General features: G+C 32.3%; 1 protein-coding gene across 5 annotated transcripts; it reads left to right on the top strand.

The window, feature by feature from the left end:
* The first annotated feature begins 186 nt into the window (after positions 1-186).
* Positions 187-16,185, top strand: LOC140056137 (exocyst complex component 2-like). Of its 5 annotated transcripts, none has more exons than XM_072101396.1 (28): positions 187-269; positions 1,280-1,416; positions 1,830-2,139; positions 2,407-2,447; positions 2,881-2,950; positions 3,132-3,259; positions 3,518-3,604; positions 3,879-4,024; positions 4,405-4,486; positions 5,160-5,262; positions 5,499-5,611; positions 6,099-6,179; positions 6,795-6,830; positions 7,305-7,429; positions 7,841-7,891; positions 8,208-8,255; positions 11,181-11,350; positions 11,743-11,864; positions 12,249-12,319; positions 12,754-12,837; positions 12,970-13,029; positions 13,313-13,380; positions 13,545-13,602; positions 13,839-13,955; positions 14,164-14,305; positions 14,882-15,122; positions 15,485-15,544; positions 15,630-16,185. In XM_072101396.1, the coding sequence occupies exons 2-28, from the start codon at positions 1,290-1,292 to the stop codon at positions 15,703-15,705; spliced, it is 2,817 nt and encodes a 938-aa protein (XP_071957497.1). In that variant the 5' UTR covers positions 187-269; positions 1,280-1,289; the 3' UTR covers positions 15,706-16,185. The 5 variants fall into 5 exon arrangements, with proteins under 5 accessions (XP_071957497.1, XP_071957499.1, XP_071957501.1 ...); XM_072101397.1 differs by having other exon boundaries at positions 194-264; XM_072101398.1 differs by lacking the exon at positions 6,795-6,830.
* The last annotated feature ends 368 nt before the right edge of the window (positions 16,186-16,553 follow it).

The raw sequence follows: 16,553 nt of genomic DNA, 5'->3' as shown, positions 1-16,553 counted from the left end.
TTTTGTCAGATTATCATAAAATTTTAATTTTATCAAGAAATAATAAAAAGCGATATAATAAATAAAACAATGAATTAAACTTATAATTTAGTTTTGTTTTATTTAGGTTATAGCATTTAAAAATAAAATAAAATTGAATAAAAAATACCCCAGGTCAATTGAGGGCGTTTTCTAGTTTCCTGAAAAAATAAAAACAAACTAAATGTACAGGGCCCAAAGGTGTCAGAAAATCAGGATTTAGATGTCATTCAACAATTTATAGACTTAAAGTAAGTTCATGGTTATAGTTCATGTCTTTTTCAATGTATTTGTGTAGGCCTTGCCTAGATAGTAGGTCTAGTTTATTTATATTAATACTTTACTATCTAGCCTAGGCTAGTACTAGTAGGCTAGCTAGCCTACTAGTTAGCTAGGCATCATACTCATCATAGTAGAAAATAATGTCTATAAAATAAAGTAGTACTAGCCTAGCCTAGGCTAGCTAGTACTACTACTAACTAGCCTAGCTAAGGCCTGATAGTAGTTCTAGGCTATAGTAGTAGTAATCATCATATTATATTATCTAATCTATTAATATAGGACCATACGTAGAGTACTGTCTGGACATATTGTATCGGTTGCCTCTCAATGACAATTTGATACACTTCCGTCACGATACATCTTGACTTTACTTATTGCTTTTCTTAGATATTGTTTGTTTGTATGTATTTATGAACAGAAATTTATAAGGTGTGGGTTTATTAAATTGGATAATAAATACGCCGTGGTTAGGATTTTGGCTCCAGAACTCAACTGCCCATTGTAACAGATTCTGACAGAAACTAACACTGAGAACTGAGACCTAAAACTAAAAAAAAACATCCCTCTAGGCAATCAATGGTGGGTAAAGGACGATGATGGATAAAGCCTAAAGATGATGGTGAATAAAAGACAATTTTAAAAAACCAAACCACTAGACCCCTAGCCGCAGTACCACACCACTAAGCCAGTCAACCAGTTTGAAAAATGGTTTTAAACATGAGGTTATAAAAATCTGCATGCATGAGGGATTTTCAATTGACCAATCAATTGCGTTGATTCTGAATCAATTGCGTTGATTCTGAATCAATTGCGTTGATTCTGCTGGAATCCTAACCACTTTGTAATAAATATTTATTATTCCAATATATATAATACCATACGGAAGGATTATTTCTATAATATGAATATGATTTGTTTAAGTTGGGTTTTCATTGTTTAGACTTTGGTAGTCACATTGGTTTGTATTTATTCTTCATAGAGGGTTTACCATGACAAATAAGAAGGGCGTTAAGGTTCCACCAAAGGTTACAGGTTTGTCACCAAATCAAGGTCCACCTGGAACTAAAGTAACAATTCGTGGTGAAAATCTTGGTAACAGTGCAAAAGATTTACTAGGTTGGTATCAAAATATTATTCTTAAATGAAAGTGTCCAGTCCACTTTTGATGTAGGGAAACATGGCCAAACAATAGGGTACTTCTTTTTTTTAATAAATCATTCAGCCTTTTCTAAACAATGTGTATGCCAAGTGCCTTCCAGGCAGAAAAATGTGCTTGCAAATAAATGTTTGCCTTTGTTATCAAACTAAGTCATAGTAGGCCTAGAAGCAAATAATAAATTGATGTGGCCTTGTGGAAGAACACATTTTGTTATAAACGAGCCTTCATTTTAAAATAAAGATTTTATTATTATATATTACCGTGATTGTTTTTTTATATTCCAAAGAATCAAGAGAAATTGTACATTTAGTGGTTGGTAAGGTGTCAAATTTAAGAAGTTTCTATTTTTGTGACACTGTTTTCTTTAAAGGTTTATACATCTGCAATTCAAATGTATTGTTAACTGCCGAGTGGCATTCGCCATCCAAGATTGTCTGTCGCACCACCAACTGCAAGGGCAATGGAGACGTCATTGTTGCAACCAAGTCAGGTGGTATCGGAACAAGCACAGTAAAGTTCCGAGGATTGAATATCATACCATCCTCGCTACAAGAAGTGGCAATTTGGGTTGATGAACCAATGCAGTTTGAGAAACGTATCGGAAGCGTTAGTCGGCCGTCATCTCCCCTTCATGTTGGAAATCGAGATGATCCATTAGGTCTTTCTGTTGAGAGTCCTTTGTAAGTGTATAATATATATATATTTTATAGAATTAATTTAATGAATATCTTATTTATATTTTGTGTAAACATATTTTGTCTGTGTTTTATTTGTTTATCTGTGTGTTATACGACAATACTGTAACGTACGGTGAGAGTCAATAAATAAATAATTGAATAAGTGATTTGATCTCGGTTCCTCTCAATTTGCCATTAAAAATTATTATATTTTTATATTAAAACATGCATATTTTGAAAAAATATTTCACTCATTTCTTTATTTGGTAGACAATTTACAGATGATGAATTAACAAAAATGTTTCCAGGAGGTAAGTAAATTATTTATTTCTCATAAATATTCATGAAGAAATAAGTTCCTCCTCCATCTACAATAAACCAATTGTAATATGATATGATTATATAATAAATATATATAATTAATACATGATTGATGTCTGAGCATTTGTTTCTTTCATAGGCTTACTGATTTTTTATAGTAAGAGATAACAGCAGAAGTGGATTCAGTGGGTTGTGCTAGGCATGCACACACACCACCTTTTTTGAAAGCTTAACTTAAATTATTAACTACTTTTTGATACCTATATTTGACATAGTAATAGACTATTAGTATTATGTTAGTGTTTAAAAAATCTTGGATCCGTCCCTGAAGATAAAATGTTCACCAGTTTGGCTGTTTTTATCTGTTGTTTCAAAAACTTGCTGTAATTGAAAGTTTTAACAAACTGTTTTATTGTCATTTAGGTTGTGGACATTTTTCTTCGAAGTCTTTTGAACCAGTATGGTTTTTAATTGAAAATCATAATGCTACAAGGTACAACACCACTTGGAAATAATTTGCATATTCATTCATTTAATTAATTTATGCAATCAAAGCTATTTGTCCAATATCATATAAAGGTTTTCAACTGATGTATAGAATAAGCATTAAAAAAAAAAAAAAAAAAAAAAATGTTAAGATCCGAAATTGAATATAAACATTATATATTTAACAGCTTTGAAGATCTGAAAGCTGGATTGGTTCATTTAAGAAAGCAGTCAGCGAATCAGAAGACAGAAGGTCCGCAGGGTTTTATTAAAACCAATTTGGGTACATTTATGAACTGTCAGGACATACTTACAAGTAGGTAGTCATAAAAATACTGGAATTTCAATTACAAGGTTTTTAGGACACAAGAAACAGAAATCAATCCAAATTTTATATCTTAATTTGAATACTAGATTTAGGATTTTTATTCCTAAAAAATAAGTTCATAGTGTTTATAATAATAATAATTGTCCATACAGTATCTCCCATTTTAAATTTGGGCAGGTAGGCATAGTGATGAAGTGGTTTAGCACGACAAAAACAAGTGCTATTATAACTTTCTGTTTTTATTAGCAATCCACAGTAGCCTAATGGCTGATGAGATAGCTGAGAACCCTGAAACCAAAGCACCAACAGCCCACCTTGAAGGCCTACTTGTTGGTGAGTAATTCAGTAACCTGGATAGAATTTTCCAAGTAAACTTTCTTAAACGTTGTCTGCCCGAATCCACCCGATTCTCAATACTGTCATCTCCACATATCACAATATCAATTGAAGCCAGCCCCTTGAGTAAACTATTGGATCTCAAACTTGAGTATTTACACTTATATTAGACAAGCTTACATCAAAGTATAATTTCTCATTATTTACCTCTCAGAATAATTAGAAACTACATAAATGAACTACTTCTTTTTTAATATTATGTATCAAATAGAATGTGATGAAAGTGCTCAGAAGATATTTCACAAGATCTTAAGAAATAAGGCTTTGGCTGATTCAACTAGAAATGCCCTGAACGTGCTCAATCGCTTTAAGTTTCTCTTTCATCTGCCAATCAACATTGAAAGGAATATTCAGAGTGTAAGAGAATCATTTCTATTTAAATAATTAAACCTCCCACTCATTACTCCAGGGCAGTTTTATTTATTTAAAACCTTCCTAGTACAAATTCTGGGAGTCTGTCATCCCCATTACTAAAAAAAAAGTTAGAAATTTAAATCAAATTTTGGCTGTTGTATTGGATCAAAGATGGTGGTTAACTTTGACGTGTCATAATATTTCTGAGCAGTACAATTGTGGTAATTTTGATACCCTACTGTATGTGTATGGATATAGTAATCAATAGTAACAAAAATCTTAATGTCTTCACATCAGGAACGAGCAACAGCTTATAGAAGAGAAGAGTGAAATTTCATTCTTTCCTGCTCATACATACGTTTTTGTTGATTTTTTTTTTTTAGGGTGAATATGAGGTTGTTATTAATGATTATGCTAAAGCCAAATCTTTATTTGCCTCAACCACTGTAACTGTGTTTAAACAAAGTAAGTCATATTTTCATCTTTTTCTGCTCAAGTTTTCATTGAAGAAGAACCCCTCCTTTGGAACATCCCTATTCACAAAGATGTTTCCTCAAAATGGGTTTTACTGTAATGGGAATGCATTATACAGTTAAAGCCCCCTTCCCTACGTTTTTTAGATCTAATTTAAGATCACAAACTATATTTAATGTAAAAATAATACTATATGGTCCTATTGCGATAACTTTTTTCGTCTTTAAACGGTTAAAAATGTGAAAAATAAGTCGATTCTAATAATTATAGCGGCCCGCTATAAATCCCAAAATGCATTGCGCGCGGATTGATATTTTTGTTTTTCACCTGTAATTCGCCCACTTTTCGATCGATCGTGAGGCCAAAACAAATGGAAGACTCCTGACATGGTTTAATGTTTTTAAAGTGATATATATGTATTATTTTCCAAAAAACGTCCAAAATTGCAGGGAAGGGGTCTTTAAGGTCAATCAAAAGAGATTTTTTTGTGGTAGTAGGTCAGAGTGATGGTTTTTGATCTGACAAATGCTTAACATACAAATATAAATGTAATTTGTTATCATTATCAACATGTTTTGTGTTAAAAAATTAGAATCTAAAGTCTGCATATAGTTTAAAATTAGCATGTTTTACGTTAGAAAAATATATGCTATGTCATTTTTAGTCTATGAAGAGGTTGAGAATAAGATAATACTGTTCAGAGAGCAACTAAGAAAAAGGCTAATGGAGTTACCATCAACAATGGATGATCAGAAGAAATTAATCAAGTGAGTTTTTAATTCAAATTAAATATGACACTGTGACAATATTTATGATTGATTTCAGAATAGAAGCTAGTGTTTATTTTTTATTTATGACACCTTCTATAATAATATGCACGAAATGGATTTGAGTCAAAACCTGATGATTAGGCTCTAAACAACATCTTTGGGCATATAAATTGGGTTTCATATAGTTATGAAATACCTGTTTTTTTGTATTTCTAAACTTTGATTTTGAATAGGTATCTTGTTGAACTAGAGGCCCCTGGAGATCCAGCATGGGATTGTATCAATAACCAACAGACATGGCTTATGAGCCTACTACACACGTGCAAGGACAACCACTTACAGATGGGTAAGGAATAAAAATCACTCTTGTAAGATTCGAACAGACACTCCATACAGCTTTCTGGCACATGCTGGTGAAGTTGTGAGACAGCAACTAAACACTCTAAAGCATATACCTCTAGGGACTATGTCAAAATGATTCTATTGCAGTAACTATATTTTGTTTACCTTTTAACCTTGTTTGTGCAATTAGTAAACTTTTAGCATACATGCAGTGACTGCCTCATAAACTTGTACATGGAAACAACCATTTAAAAATAAATTTTTGCTTTAAAAAAAGTAGTTACTGCAGTAATTGCATTAGAATTTTGACATGATTCCTTACCATTAAGGACTGAACACTCTAAGTTAATAATTTGTTTGTCTTCACTTTTAATTGCATTACACTGATAAATTAATGGAAAGATCTGTTAAATACTAAACTTATCACTGTATTTATTTACCTATGTCAATATATATTTTTTTTTGTTAAAAATTAAATTTGCAATACAAAGGGGAGTGTAGTATAGTGACAGAGCAAACGTGTAATACGCAGATGATCCGAATCGTCGCATCAGACAGCAGGCAGCGTCCAGGTATGTTATGCGCCATCAGACAATTATAAGATGAGGTAGGGACCTTTTATCCAGACTTACAACTAAAATGCAATACTAAAGCCAGTATTTTTACTCTAAAAAAAGTTGGTAGGAGAGGGAAGCACAAGCATAAAAAACACTACAAAAATGGAGGAGAGGCTACTGAAGAAAAATATTGTTTTTATGTCTAGCTTAGTAGGATTGCCCAAAAACTTCATAAGCTAGGCCTAGTTACTAGCACATTCACTGATGTACCCTACTACTTTGAAAAGAGCTCTTCATGAAAATGTGGTTTGTTTGACCCCCACTGGCTACAGGCTTGGTACCATGTTTTCCAATTGAAATATGATTTAAATTCTAAGCATATATTATAAACATTTGCAATTGGGCCAGTCTTTCTTATGTTAATGCCTTGTTTTCTTATTAATCATGCATGATCTTCCTTAACCATTTTTAATATTGCATTATGATTGCTCCGATATAATTTGATTTCTATATATATATAATAAATACTTACCATTTGCTTGACTGTATTTTTCGTTTTGTACTATTTTGTTTTATAATATTTTATTTTCTGCATCGTTTTTGTTTCTGCTCTATGCTGATTTTGAATAGGAGCTGGTACCATTTCTGCTGAATGCGATATGTCAGGTGCGTTGCCATGGTAATGTCTTTTACTAGAATGGAATGATTAAGCACAACCTTCCATATGTCATTTCATTAGATTTTAATGTCCATATTTGTAAAAGAGTGGGAATAAGTCAGTCAGAATTTTGCAGAGTAAGACAGAAAGCCAACAAAGTTAATACTTTGGAATCCTGACAAATTTAATACTAGGGTTCATATGTGTCTTTGACAACCTGGAAATTAAGGCATTTAATCAAATATTTTCCTGGTCTTGAAAGACATGAAATATTTTACTTTGCCAAAGTCATGAAGGTCACAAAAAGAAACATATAATTAATAAGTACAAAAGTTTTATGAAATATATATTCGAACATTCTTAAAAATATGTATATGTATATTTTTACAATTTTAATCTTTTTACAAATATCAAAATGTATAGTTTTGAATAAATGCTTTTTAATAGGACAATTTTACAACAAAAATTGAATTTTTTTTTAGATGGTAAATTTGTTCTTCCACGCAAAGTTCTATTCCTTGAAGAACTCTTAGACATACTACAAGAAACCTTCCCAGATTTCTGTAAACTTGGCCAAGCATACTTCAATGGCAATATTATTATTGAGGTAATTCATGTGTGGATTCTTATGTTCCTGTTAGGCGACCTTAAAGTAGACTTATGTTGAACTGAAATTAAAAGTATCTCAACTCAAAATAAAAATTGTTGTCAACTTTCAAGCAACTGAACAGAACTTAACAGATTGCCTAGGCTTGGTTCCCACTAGAGACACAACACAGGGACGTAATGCAACGCAAGCAAGTTGACCAATGACAAGAAGATAAAATAATCCAGCATGCGTGATTGGTCAAATAACTATATGTTGCTTCTCTAGTTGGAACCAAGCATCTATTGTTCAACGCATGAAATACGGTTTCAAAATAGATTCAAGTCACTTTATTGTTTTAACTTTTTAGCTCAACTCAACAATATTCTTTACTTGTTTACTATTTTAATCATTAATATACATTATTTTCAGACAAGTGGGAAACCAATGAAGATAGACACAGAAAAATCACCAGTTTTTAAGGTAATTTGTTAACTTTAAACTGAATTACATTACATTTGGTTGTCAGTATTCCAAACTATTAGTGATTTTTTGTTGCATTTTTAATATTCATTTTGTATTCAATTTTCTTGCTATTTGATCACAATTTATATTATAATATGTTAAATTATTTATATTAAATTATTTGTATATTTGTTTTTAGTATATTTTAAATTTTGTTATTTCAAATTATTATTATATTTTGATTATGCAAGAATGTTTTCAGTTTTCTTTCTGTTTTTTCGTTATTTATGTTTGATTATTTTATGTAATTATTTTATTTGACAATACTAAACAGGAAATGTCAGTTGACCAGGGTCTAAGTGACCAGTTAAACATATTCGATGTAAGTTATTATATGTGTTAGGCACCTCAAAATCAAAGCATATTTCAACACGGGTTATGGAATGCTAAACATGTCATACACAGGTAAATCCAGAAACTCAGCATGGGAGAGGGGTGTGGGGAACAAGGTGCTGGGTGCAAAAGCTGTGGCCATATTCATCAATCACTTAATTTAATTTCACTTAATTCTTTTATCTACTGTTCACTTGGATGGTAAAATTTAGTTTCTAGTTTTTCTCATAACATAGTGTGATCTAACAACAGGACACTGAGCTCGCCTTGCCAAGATAGGAACTCATAACAATCCTTTGATCTTATGTCTGGCTGTGACAAATACCAACAGTACTGTACTATGTACATATTCTCCACGGAGCACAGTGTCTGTTAAGTGGGGATGGAACTGATCATGTCTCAGCCACAGACAAACCCTTTGATCTCTGGAGCTCAGCATCCTGTTGTTAGATTGCCTTGATATGGCCATGGTCCATTCAAAAGTTTTCCGACGAATTATGGCTTGTATGCTCATTGGTGCAGTCCTATGTACACATGCATGAAGGAAAAAGTACATTTAAACTGGAAATCCCATATTTATATACATGTGTACATGTATATACTAAATTTAAAAAGCACCCTCAACCCTCCCTGTCTGAACTGGATACACCACCACAGCAGGCCTAACTTCATTGTTGTCCTAACATATAAAAATACTTGCATTACTAACAGCTGTATTTGTATGAATTTCTACTGTAATGGTATAGTATTTCAGATCCCTCATTTTAGAGAAAGTATTTTATATTCATTTTTAAATCATTTCAAAATAATGTACTTATAAATATTCATGAAATTAATTTATAAATATTCATGACTAACCTACTTCATCTTAATACTCGTGCCGCAATTAAAATTAATTTTTATAAAGTATTATATACAAGTTTTAATAAATTTCAAAATGTTGTACTTATAAAATATTCATGACATTAACTTATAAATATTCATGACATTAACTTATAAATATTCATGACTAACCTAGTTCATCTTAATACTCATGCAGCAATTAATCATGTGTAATATATATGCTAATTTTGCTTTGAAATTCTGAATATTATATATATATATATAAATCGTGGTAAATTTAACCCAGGTCATGAAAGCGAAAGTGCTCGATACAAAATGTAGAGTTCTTAAAGACTGTAGATGAATGTTTTCCACATAACCATGAGCTAAGAAAAATATTTAACAGAAACACCATTAAAATCAGCTATAGCTGCATGCCTAATATAGGGTCTGTAATATCGGCCCACAACAAAAATGTATTACGTAATGATATGCCCTGTGATAACATCAAGCAATGCAACTGTCGAAATGAATGCCCATTAGATGGGAAATGCCTAACCAGTGGTGTTGTTTATCAGGCTACAGTAACAACAAATAGTGATTATAAAGCTGAAACATATGTCGGACTAACCGAAAACACATGATTTAAATGTAGATATAACGCACATAATAGTTCATTCCGTAATGTTAAATAGAAAAACAGCACAACACTTAGCCAGTATATCTGGAAGCTAAAAGATGATAACATAAAGTATAACATTATATGGCGAATAATAAAGAAGTGTAAACCATATTCCAATGTTAACAAACGGTGTAATCTATGTTTACAAGAGAAGTATTATATCATATGGAAGCCTGAAACCAGCTCACTTAACCATAGGAACGAATTAGTCAGTGCATGTAGACATAGGAGAAAGTTTCTATTAAGGTATCAGTAATTTAGATAATAGGAATTTGGTTAACAATAGACTGTCCAGGAAATAGAGATACTTGCTAATTAACATACTATTGTTCACATAAACAGTTTGCCTTACAACTTCATTATAGCTTTTTGTATTCACTTGTGACTATCATTCAGAGCCAAGCACCTGAAGATTGAGTTCATACTCATGAAACAGCATGTAGTGCAATAAAATGTTCAGTTGGTAATTTACTAGCGTCTTTATCATTTATTTATATATATATATATAAATCCAAAGGCAAATTACTGAAAAAATGACAATGCTGTGGGTATCAGTGGCTGGATCTCAATGGAGATACAAAATAAAAGCGAAAAGCTAAATCAAAACGAGAAGTAAAACAGCCAGAAAAGTTTAGCAGAGCTTTCGGGCAACACTAGCCCTTCATCAGTGTTATATATATACAGTATATATATATATATATATAACATAAGAAAATCATAATACAGTTTAGAAAGAGAAAGTTCTAAACGACTCAGTGATGAGAAAATGTATGACTGTATCAGAAATGCAATTATTAAATGAAAAATATTTCATCATCTCTATGGCACAAGATAAGAACTTTAAATTGCACATTCCCCTATGTCAATGATAAATAACTAAATGATAAATGTTATATTATTAACACACTGAAGGATGTGTTTTTATTGAAAAATCTCCAAAGGGAACGGTTTTCCTTCTAAACCAGTTTTACTTTTTTAAAAAGACAGAGTTGCACCTAAAAATTGATCAACAGAAACCGTTTTCTTTTTAAACCAGTGTTTGATTATTGAGACCATATTATTTTGCTCAGTGGAAACAGGCCCTAAAATATCTCTTATGAGCATATAGCTATTTGTACAGTTAACTTTCCATCAATGAAACACTTTGAAAACAGTATTGCTCTTTATTTTTGCCAACTGTATCAATTGAATCAGGGATTGGGCGAAATGCTTGCTTTTTTCTTGGTCAATACAATATTTAGAATTATTTTTTGGTGAACACTTTGCATTTACTTAATCTGAACACTAAATATAAAGGCACATAGTTAATACAATTGGGAAGATATACTACTTTACTAGTTGTGTAATGTATTGTGTTAGAGTGGGAATGCTGTTTTACTAATTATTTACTGTTAATTGTTGCTCTCTTAGAAAATGGTTTCGGAAATTTTGAAGCTGTTATCGTACCTGGTTAGAGCAGCCTTTTTGCCAGATTCTTTGTCCAAACTGCCAAAGCATGAACAGCAGAAATATGGATTGTGGAATGAGGTTACTCATGAAAGTGCCTCTGCATGGCTACCACAATGTGTTAGAAAATTAAGGTAGGCCTATAACAGGTCATCTATATGTTAGTACTAAAATTTGGTCTGAAGCATCACAGTACCCACAGTAGGTTCATTTTGACACTGGCTAAGCTCAGGGTTCCCAAACCTAAGCAGGGCCCAGAGGAAACACTAAGCATTAAACTATGTTGAAAAATGCTCAATGCCTCTAGGGTTGGAGGGCTATTTAGGATCCCTAAATCAGCATAATGCCTCTGGGTACTTGACTTTGTCTGTGCTTGGAGGTAGGTATCTCCATAGTCTTGTAAGTATGTGTCAGGAATATGGAAACTTGCATTGAACACCAGGTGTATCTAAGTTACTCGCCAATTTCCTACTCAAAGTTGTGTTAGATCTTGGTGAGACATACATTTGAGATTTTTTTCCTGTAGATCAATCGTAACAACTCTTTCTTCTCTTGACGTGCCATCTGCTGCTTTGGAGAATCTTAATGAACTTATCACTGACCTCCGAGTTCACTGTATGATCAAGCTGTTTGAAGAGGCAGCTGATGGTATGTTTGGTTTTTGTCGTAATCTAGAACATGGCAGTATCAATATTGTACATGATTGGTTCCTCACAAGGCCCATGCCATACGATAATTAATAACACTCTTTTCATATGTTTTTTCCACACTTTTTCCTGAGTAAGCTTGCTTACAACACATACAGTACTGGCAAGTGTTAAAACTTCTCAGAAATGGGTGATTTCTTTCTAATTATCTTTGAATACAGGATCAAAAATCTTGAATTTTAGGAGAGTTCGTGGAGATAAAAGTCACCTGTGCACAATTTATCCCTTTAAGCTCCAAGGAATATCCATCAACATATGTCAATTTTACATATCTATTTTTTTACTAACTTTTTACTAAATCATATTTATTATTTTGTATGTGCAGAGGTCCGTGCATTGAGTGCAAGAGAAACATGGCAACTTCAAGTGGATGATAGTGGAGGAATCACAAATCTGGTAAATCTCATTATGAATAACCTGTTATTACAGTACGTGGTGTCTAGGTGTTATATTCTTGTTTTGGCTAAAGCGTGGTACCCACTAGCTACGCAACGCAAGGACGTAACGCAACGCAAGTGAATTGACCAATCACAAGCGATGGCTTATTCGCTTTTGATTGCTAACTGTCTATAACTTCGTTTGTCATTGGTTAAAACGCTTGCGTTGCGTTTACGTCCTTGCGTTACGTTCTAGTGGGAACCAAGCTTGAGTTTGTGAGATGGTGTGATATGTGATGGTGAATATACTGTAGCCATAATATTTCTATAATGGCAACGCTAAGGTAATACCATTAAATAATGTAGGAGACTTCCTATATTGAAAATGTGCGTGCGGCTCCAGTTTACCACAGTTATTTTATTCAATTCTGTTTGTTTCATTATTGGTTTCAGCCGTTGCTATTTGAAAGCATCATATTAGAAACACTACAGCATGTACAGGAGGTTGTCAAGTGTGCTTGGAAGGGTGAAACTGATGTAGGTATAGCACTGAATTGGGTATAAGCCTGTCAACCCTTCTAAACACCAATTTTGATATTGGTGTCCATATTGGAGGTGGAATAAAAGTGTCTGACTTGTTTGGTTTTTTTTCGGTTCTTTCTATTTTAGATTTTCATGGATTACGATGTACAACAAAAAACTGTGGAACTATGCGTAAATGCATTAATTGTAAGAGAATAATACTATGTAATTTGATTTTTAGAATATTATTGTAATACAGTAACCAGTAAGAAAAATACTGTTTTGTATTCAAGAAATTAAATTTTTTATTTTAATACAAAAATGTCAGTATATATCGATTTTTTATTTTAATTTTATGCTTATTCCTTTATGAGTATCAGCATTTTAGTGATTTTAGCTCAAGTATAAGTATGACACGCCATGTGTGCCAAAATACTAATCACTGTGTAGAACCTAGGCTATATAATAATATATTTTTGTTATTTCTTAGGCCTTTTCTACCACATTGGATAAGCTAGCATTTGAAGGGGATGTGGATGATAATACTAGACTCAAAAGGTATGGCTGTTATTTCTCACAACACACTTTGAAGGAAATCGAGAAAAATGGTATCCTAGGCAAATCTACTATTAAAATGCTACACATCTACCAGAGATATCTTAGAACATGTTTTTCTTTCCAAGTAGTTTGAGTTTTATAATGATTTTTTAATTTTTCCTCAGTGATTCTAATAATTATTCTCAGAGTGTGTTCTTCACTGAAGATACCCAACCCTCGGTTGTAAGTAACAGAATATTGAAAGGTCTTTAAACTTTACCTAAACTGTTTAATCAACTCATTTCAATGGTTTAAATTAAAAGTTAAGTTGATCGAAGTTGATTATTGTGAGAAATGGGCATTTACATTTGCTAATTTAAACAACAAAGCTGGAACTTGTACAATACTGTATACACATATTGGCAACTTGCGATTAAAGTTCCTCTTAACTAATAGCCTTTTAATTGTTGTTTTCACAGGAACAGTGTCTTGTGATAATGCTTAGCAACTGCAGCTATGTATCTCAAAATATTATTCACCAACTTAAGGAGCAATTTGACAAGCAAGGATACCCAAAAGCACAAGAAGTTGAAAATGTATGTTTTTACAATATCGTTTAATTGTTATTGCAAACCATTAAACATATTCACTAATACTGTATCTTAGTAGAATATAATGTTGCTGTCAATTCCTTCCTTGTGCAATTGTATTCAATTTAATTTAAAAAAATTGTAATCAATGAATTTAACACTAATAATTGATAGTCTGTGGTGTTTGAATGATGTAAATACACTTTATTTTCAGAATGCTTTGGAATCATATGCTGAACTTGATGAAAAGATCTTTGAGGCTTACTGTGAGCAGAAGATTGAACCTTTAATAGGAGCACTCGAACAAGGAATGTATGCAGGAAATATGGACTGGAGTGATTGCCCTAGGCCTACTGGTATAAATATATAAATATAAATAAATATTTATTTATTTATTTTTTTTTTTTTTTATGATATGGACTTTGTTCTGAAATAAAAGTGAATTGAATTGAATTGAATTGTATTACAGAAGAGATATACTGTCAGTATAAGGGTGTCCCCTGAATAGGGCTTGACCTTAGTGTTAAAATGTATTGGCCCTCATTCAGGGTTAGGGTTCTGAATATGGGTGTTCCAATAAATGGGTTCTTTTGTATTGAAACAATGGGATCTGTAATCAACAATATCATTATGTCTATGTGTGGAATTTGTATTTGCGACATTGTTGCTAATGAAAATAGATTATCATTATAATAATTATAAATCAAATACAACATGTAAGCTTAAATATTAAGCTTACACGTTGTATTTTCAAGAAATATACAGTTTTATGAACTTTACAATCTTCAGAAAAAGTTTCAAATTATAAGGTCTTTGTTAAAATTTTACCACCAGGATTCGTTTCTTCGGGCCAAAAAAATACATTGACAAAAGACTTTGCTTTGTGAAATAATAAAAGATAATTGCGTTCATGCATTTATTAATTTTTTTAGGAGTGCGAAACTATGTAAAAGAAGCTGTTATGAAGTCTATAGCCATTCATGCTGAGATCCACGCCATTGCACCGGCGTTTCTTATGCGTGTCATGACCGAAGTGTTTACAGCACTGTCTGAGGAGATGTCGCGTCTTATGAGCTGTATTCCTAAGTTTAGTCAAAATGGCGCCTTGCAAGCTAGGCTAGAGCTTTCAGCATTGCATAATTCATTATCACCCTATAGGAATGCCGCTACTAGGTGAGTTGTATAATTTTGTCAGGTATGGTTATTAAGTGTTTACTTTATATAGTGCATGATAAATAATTTACTCTCTCACAATATTTTTTATTTTTATTCCTTTAAGTTCCAGGTATGTAGAATCAGATAAGTTTAATTTACAAAACATATCACAACACACTATTGGCTATAAGCACTCACTGGCTTAATCCAGGGGCCCCCGAGCAAGGCCCATATGTTAAAAAATGCTAAAAAAAACCCACTTAGGGTCTCTAAACCAGGGGTCTCAGACCTCTTTGTAATGCCACTGTTACAATCTATACAGATGATATACTATACAATATTGTTCATCAATAACAACACCTATTTGTGTTCCTTTTTAGTGGTTCTTTCACTGAGGCCGTCTGTGTTATTCCAGATCTGCGGAATGAAAAGGATAAAATGTAAGTAAAACACCCATATTATGCATCAGTATGCCACACACCAGGTCCCAAATAATAAAATGATGTTTTCCTTTTTCTTTTACAGATACTTGAGTGAACTTCTGAATCAATACAAAAGTGAAATGCAATTTCAACTAATGTGTTTCACAGACGATAGCTGACCAAACTGTTGATCAATGGGTTGTTGGGGCTCATTTAATGGGTTGTATTTAACACAGTCTGCAGATATAGCTAGTCAAAACACCATGGCGTGTTACCGACTAAACGATGTCTGCTTAGTTGCATTGTACTTGGTACAGTTATTACAGCACACTAAAAATGTACTTATTATTAAATGTGCTTCTATTCAAATTAAGTATAAACAAAAGTTATATATTTTAAGATATATTATTTATTTACACTAAAAATTATTTGCGAAAATTCAGTATATTTGATTCCCAAAAACAAAATTAATGTTGGCTGTGCAGAAGAAATGTTAACAAAATAATCATAATGGATATCTAAGAGTATATAACCTGGACAAAAAAATAGTAATTTATAATGAATGCATGGACAAATTCATGATGGACACATCTTGTTAAAATATATTGTAGCATGTTCTATGGCATATAAAAATTTTATCTAAAAAAAAATAAAGATGGTATGTCAATTTGTGTACGTTTATTTTCTTGGAAAATACTTAGAGTAGACAAACCACAAAGTTTACGTTCATTCTTCAAGGGGATTTCCCTTGCTGCAAATTGTCTGTGAACTTTTTTTTTAAACGCCCTCAATATTTCTAGCGTTTGCTTATTATGCAATGACCTTGTACTCAACCCATTGCTTGCTGTTGATGTTACCGCCGATTGACACATAGCACGCACTTGGCTCCGCCCGCTTGTTGTATCACTGATGCTATTAATCCGCGCCACGTATTGTACCTACTAAACTATTTGCCTAGATAGGTATTACAGTATTTGCAAATATTATAGTAATTTATATAAAATAATTAATTATAATATTTATTTTG

The sequence above is a fragment of the Antedon mediterranea genome, chromosome 8 (assembly GCF_964355755.1).
Source record: "Antedon mediterranea chromosome 8, ecAntMedi1.1, whole genome shotgun sequence".
Classification (NCBI taxonomy): Eukaryota; Metazoa; Echinodermata; class Crinoidea; order Comatulida; family Antedonidae; genus Antedon; species Antedon mediterranea.
Note: the sequence above shows the minus strand (reverse complement) of the source record. Positions and strands in the feature narration are given on the sequence as shown.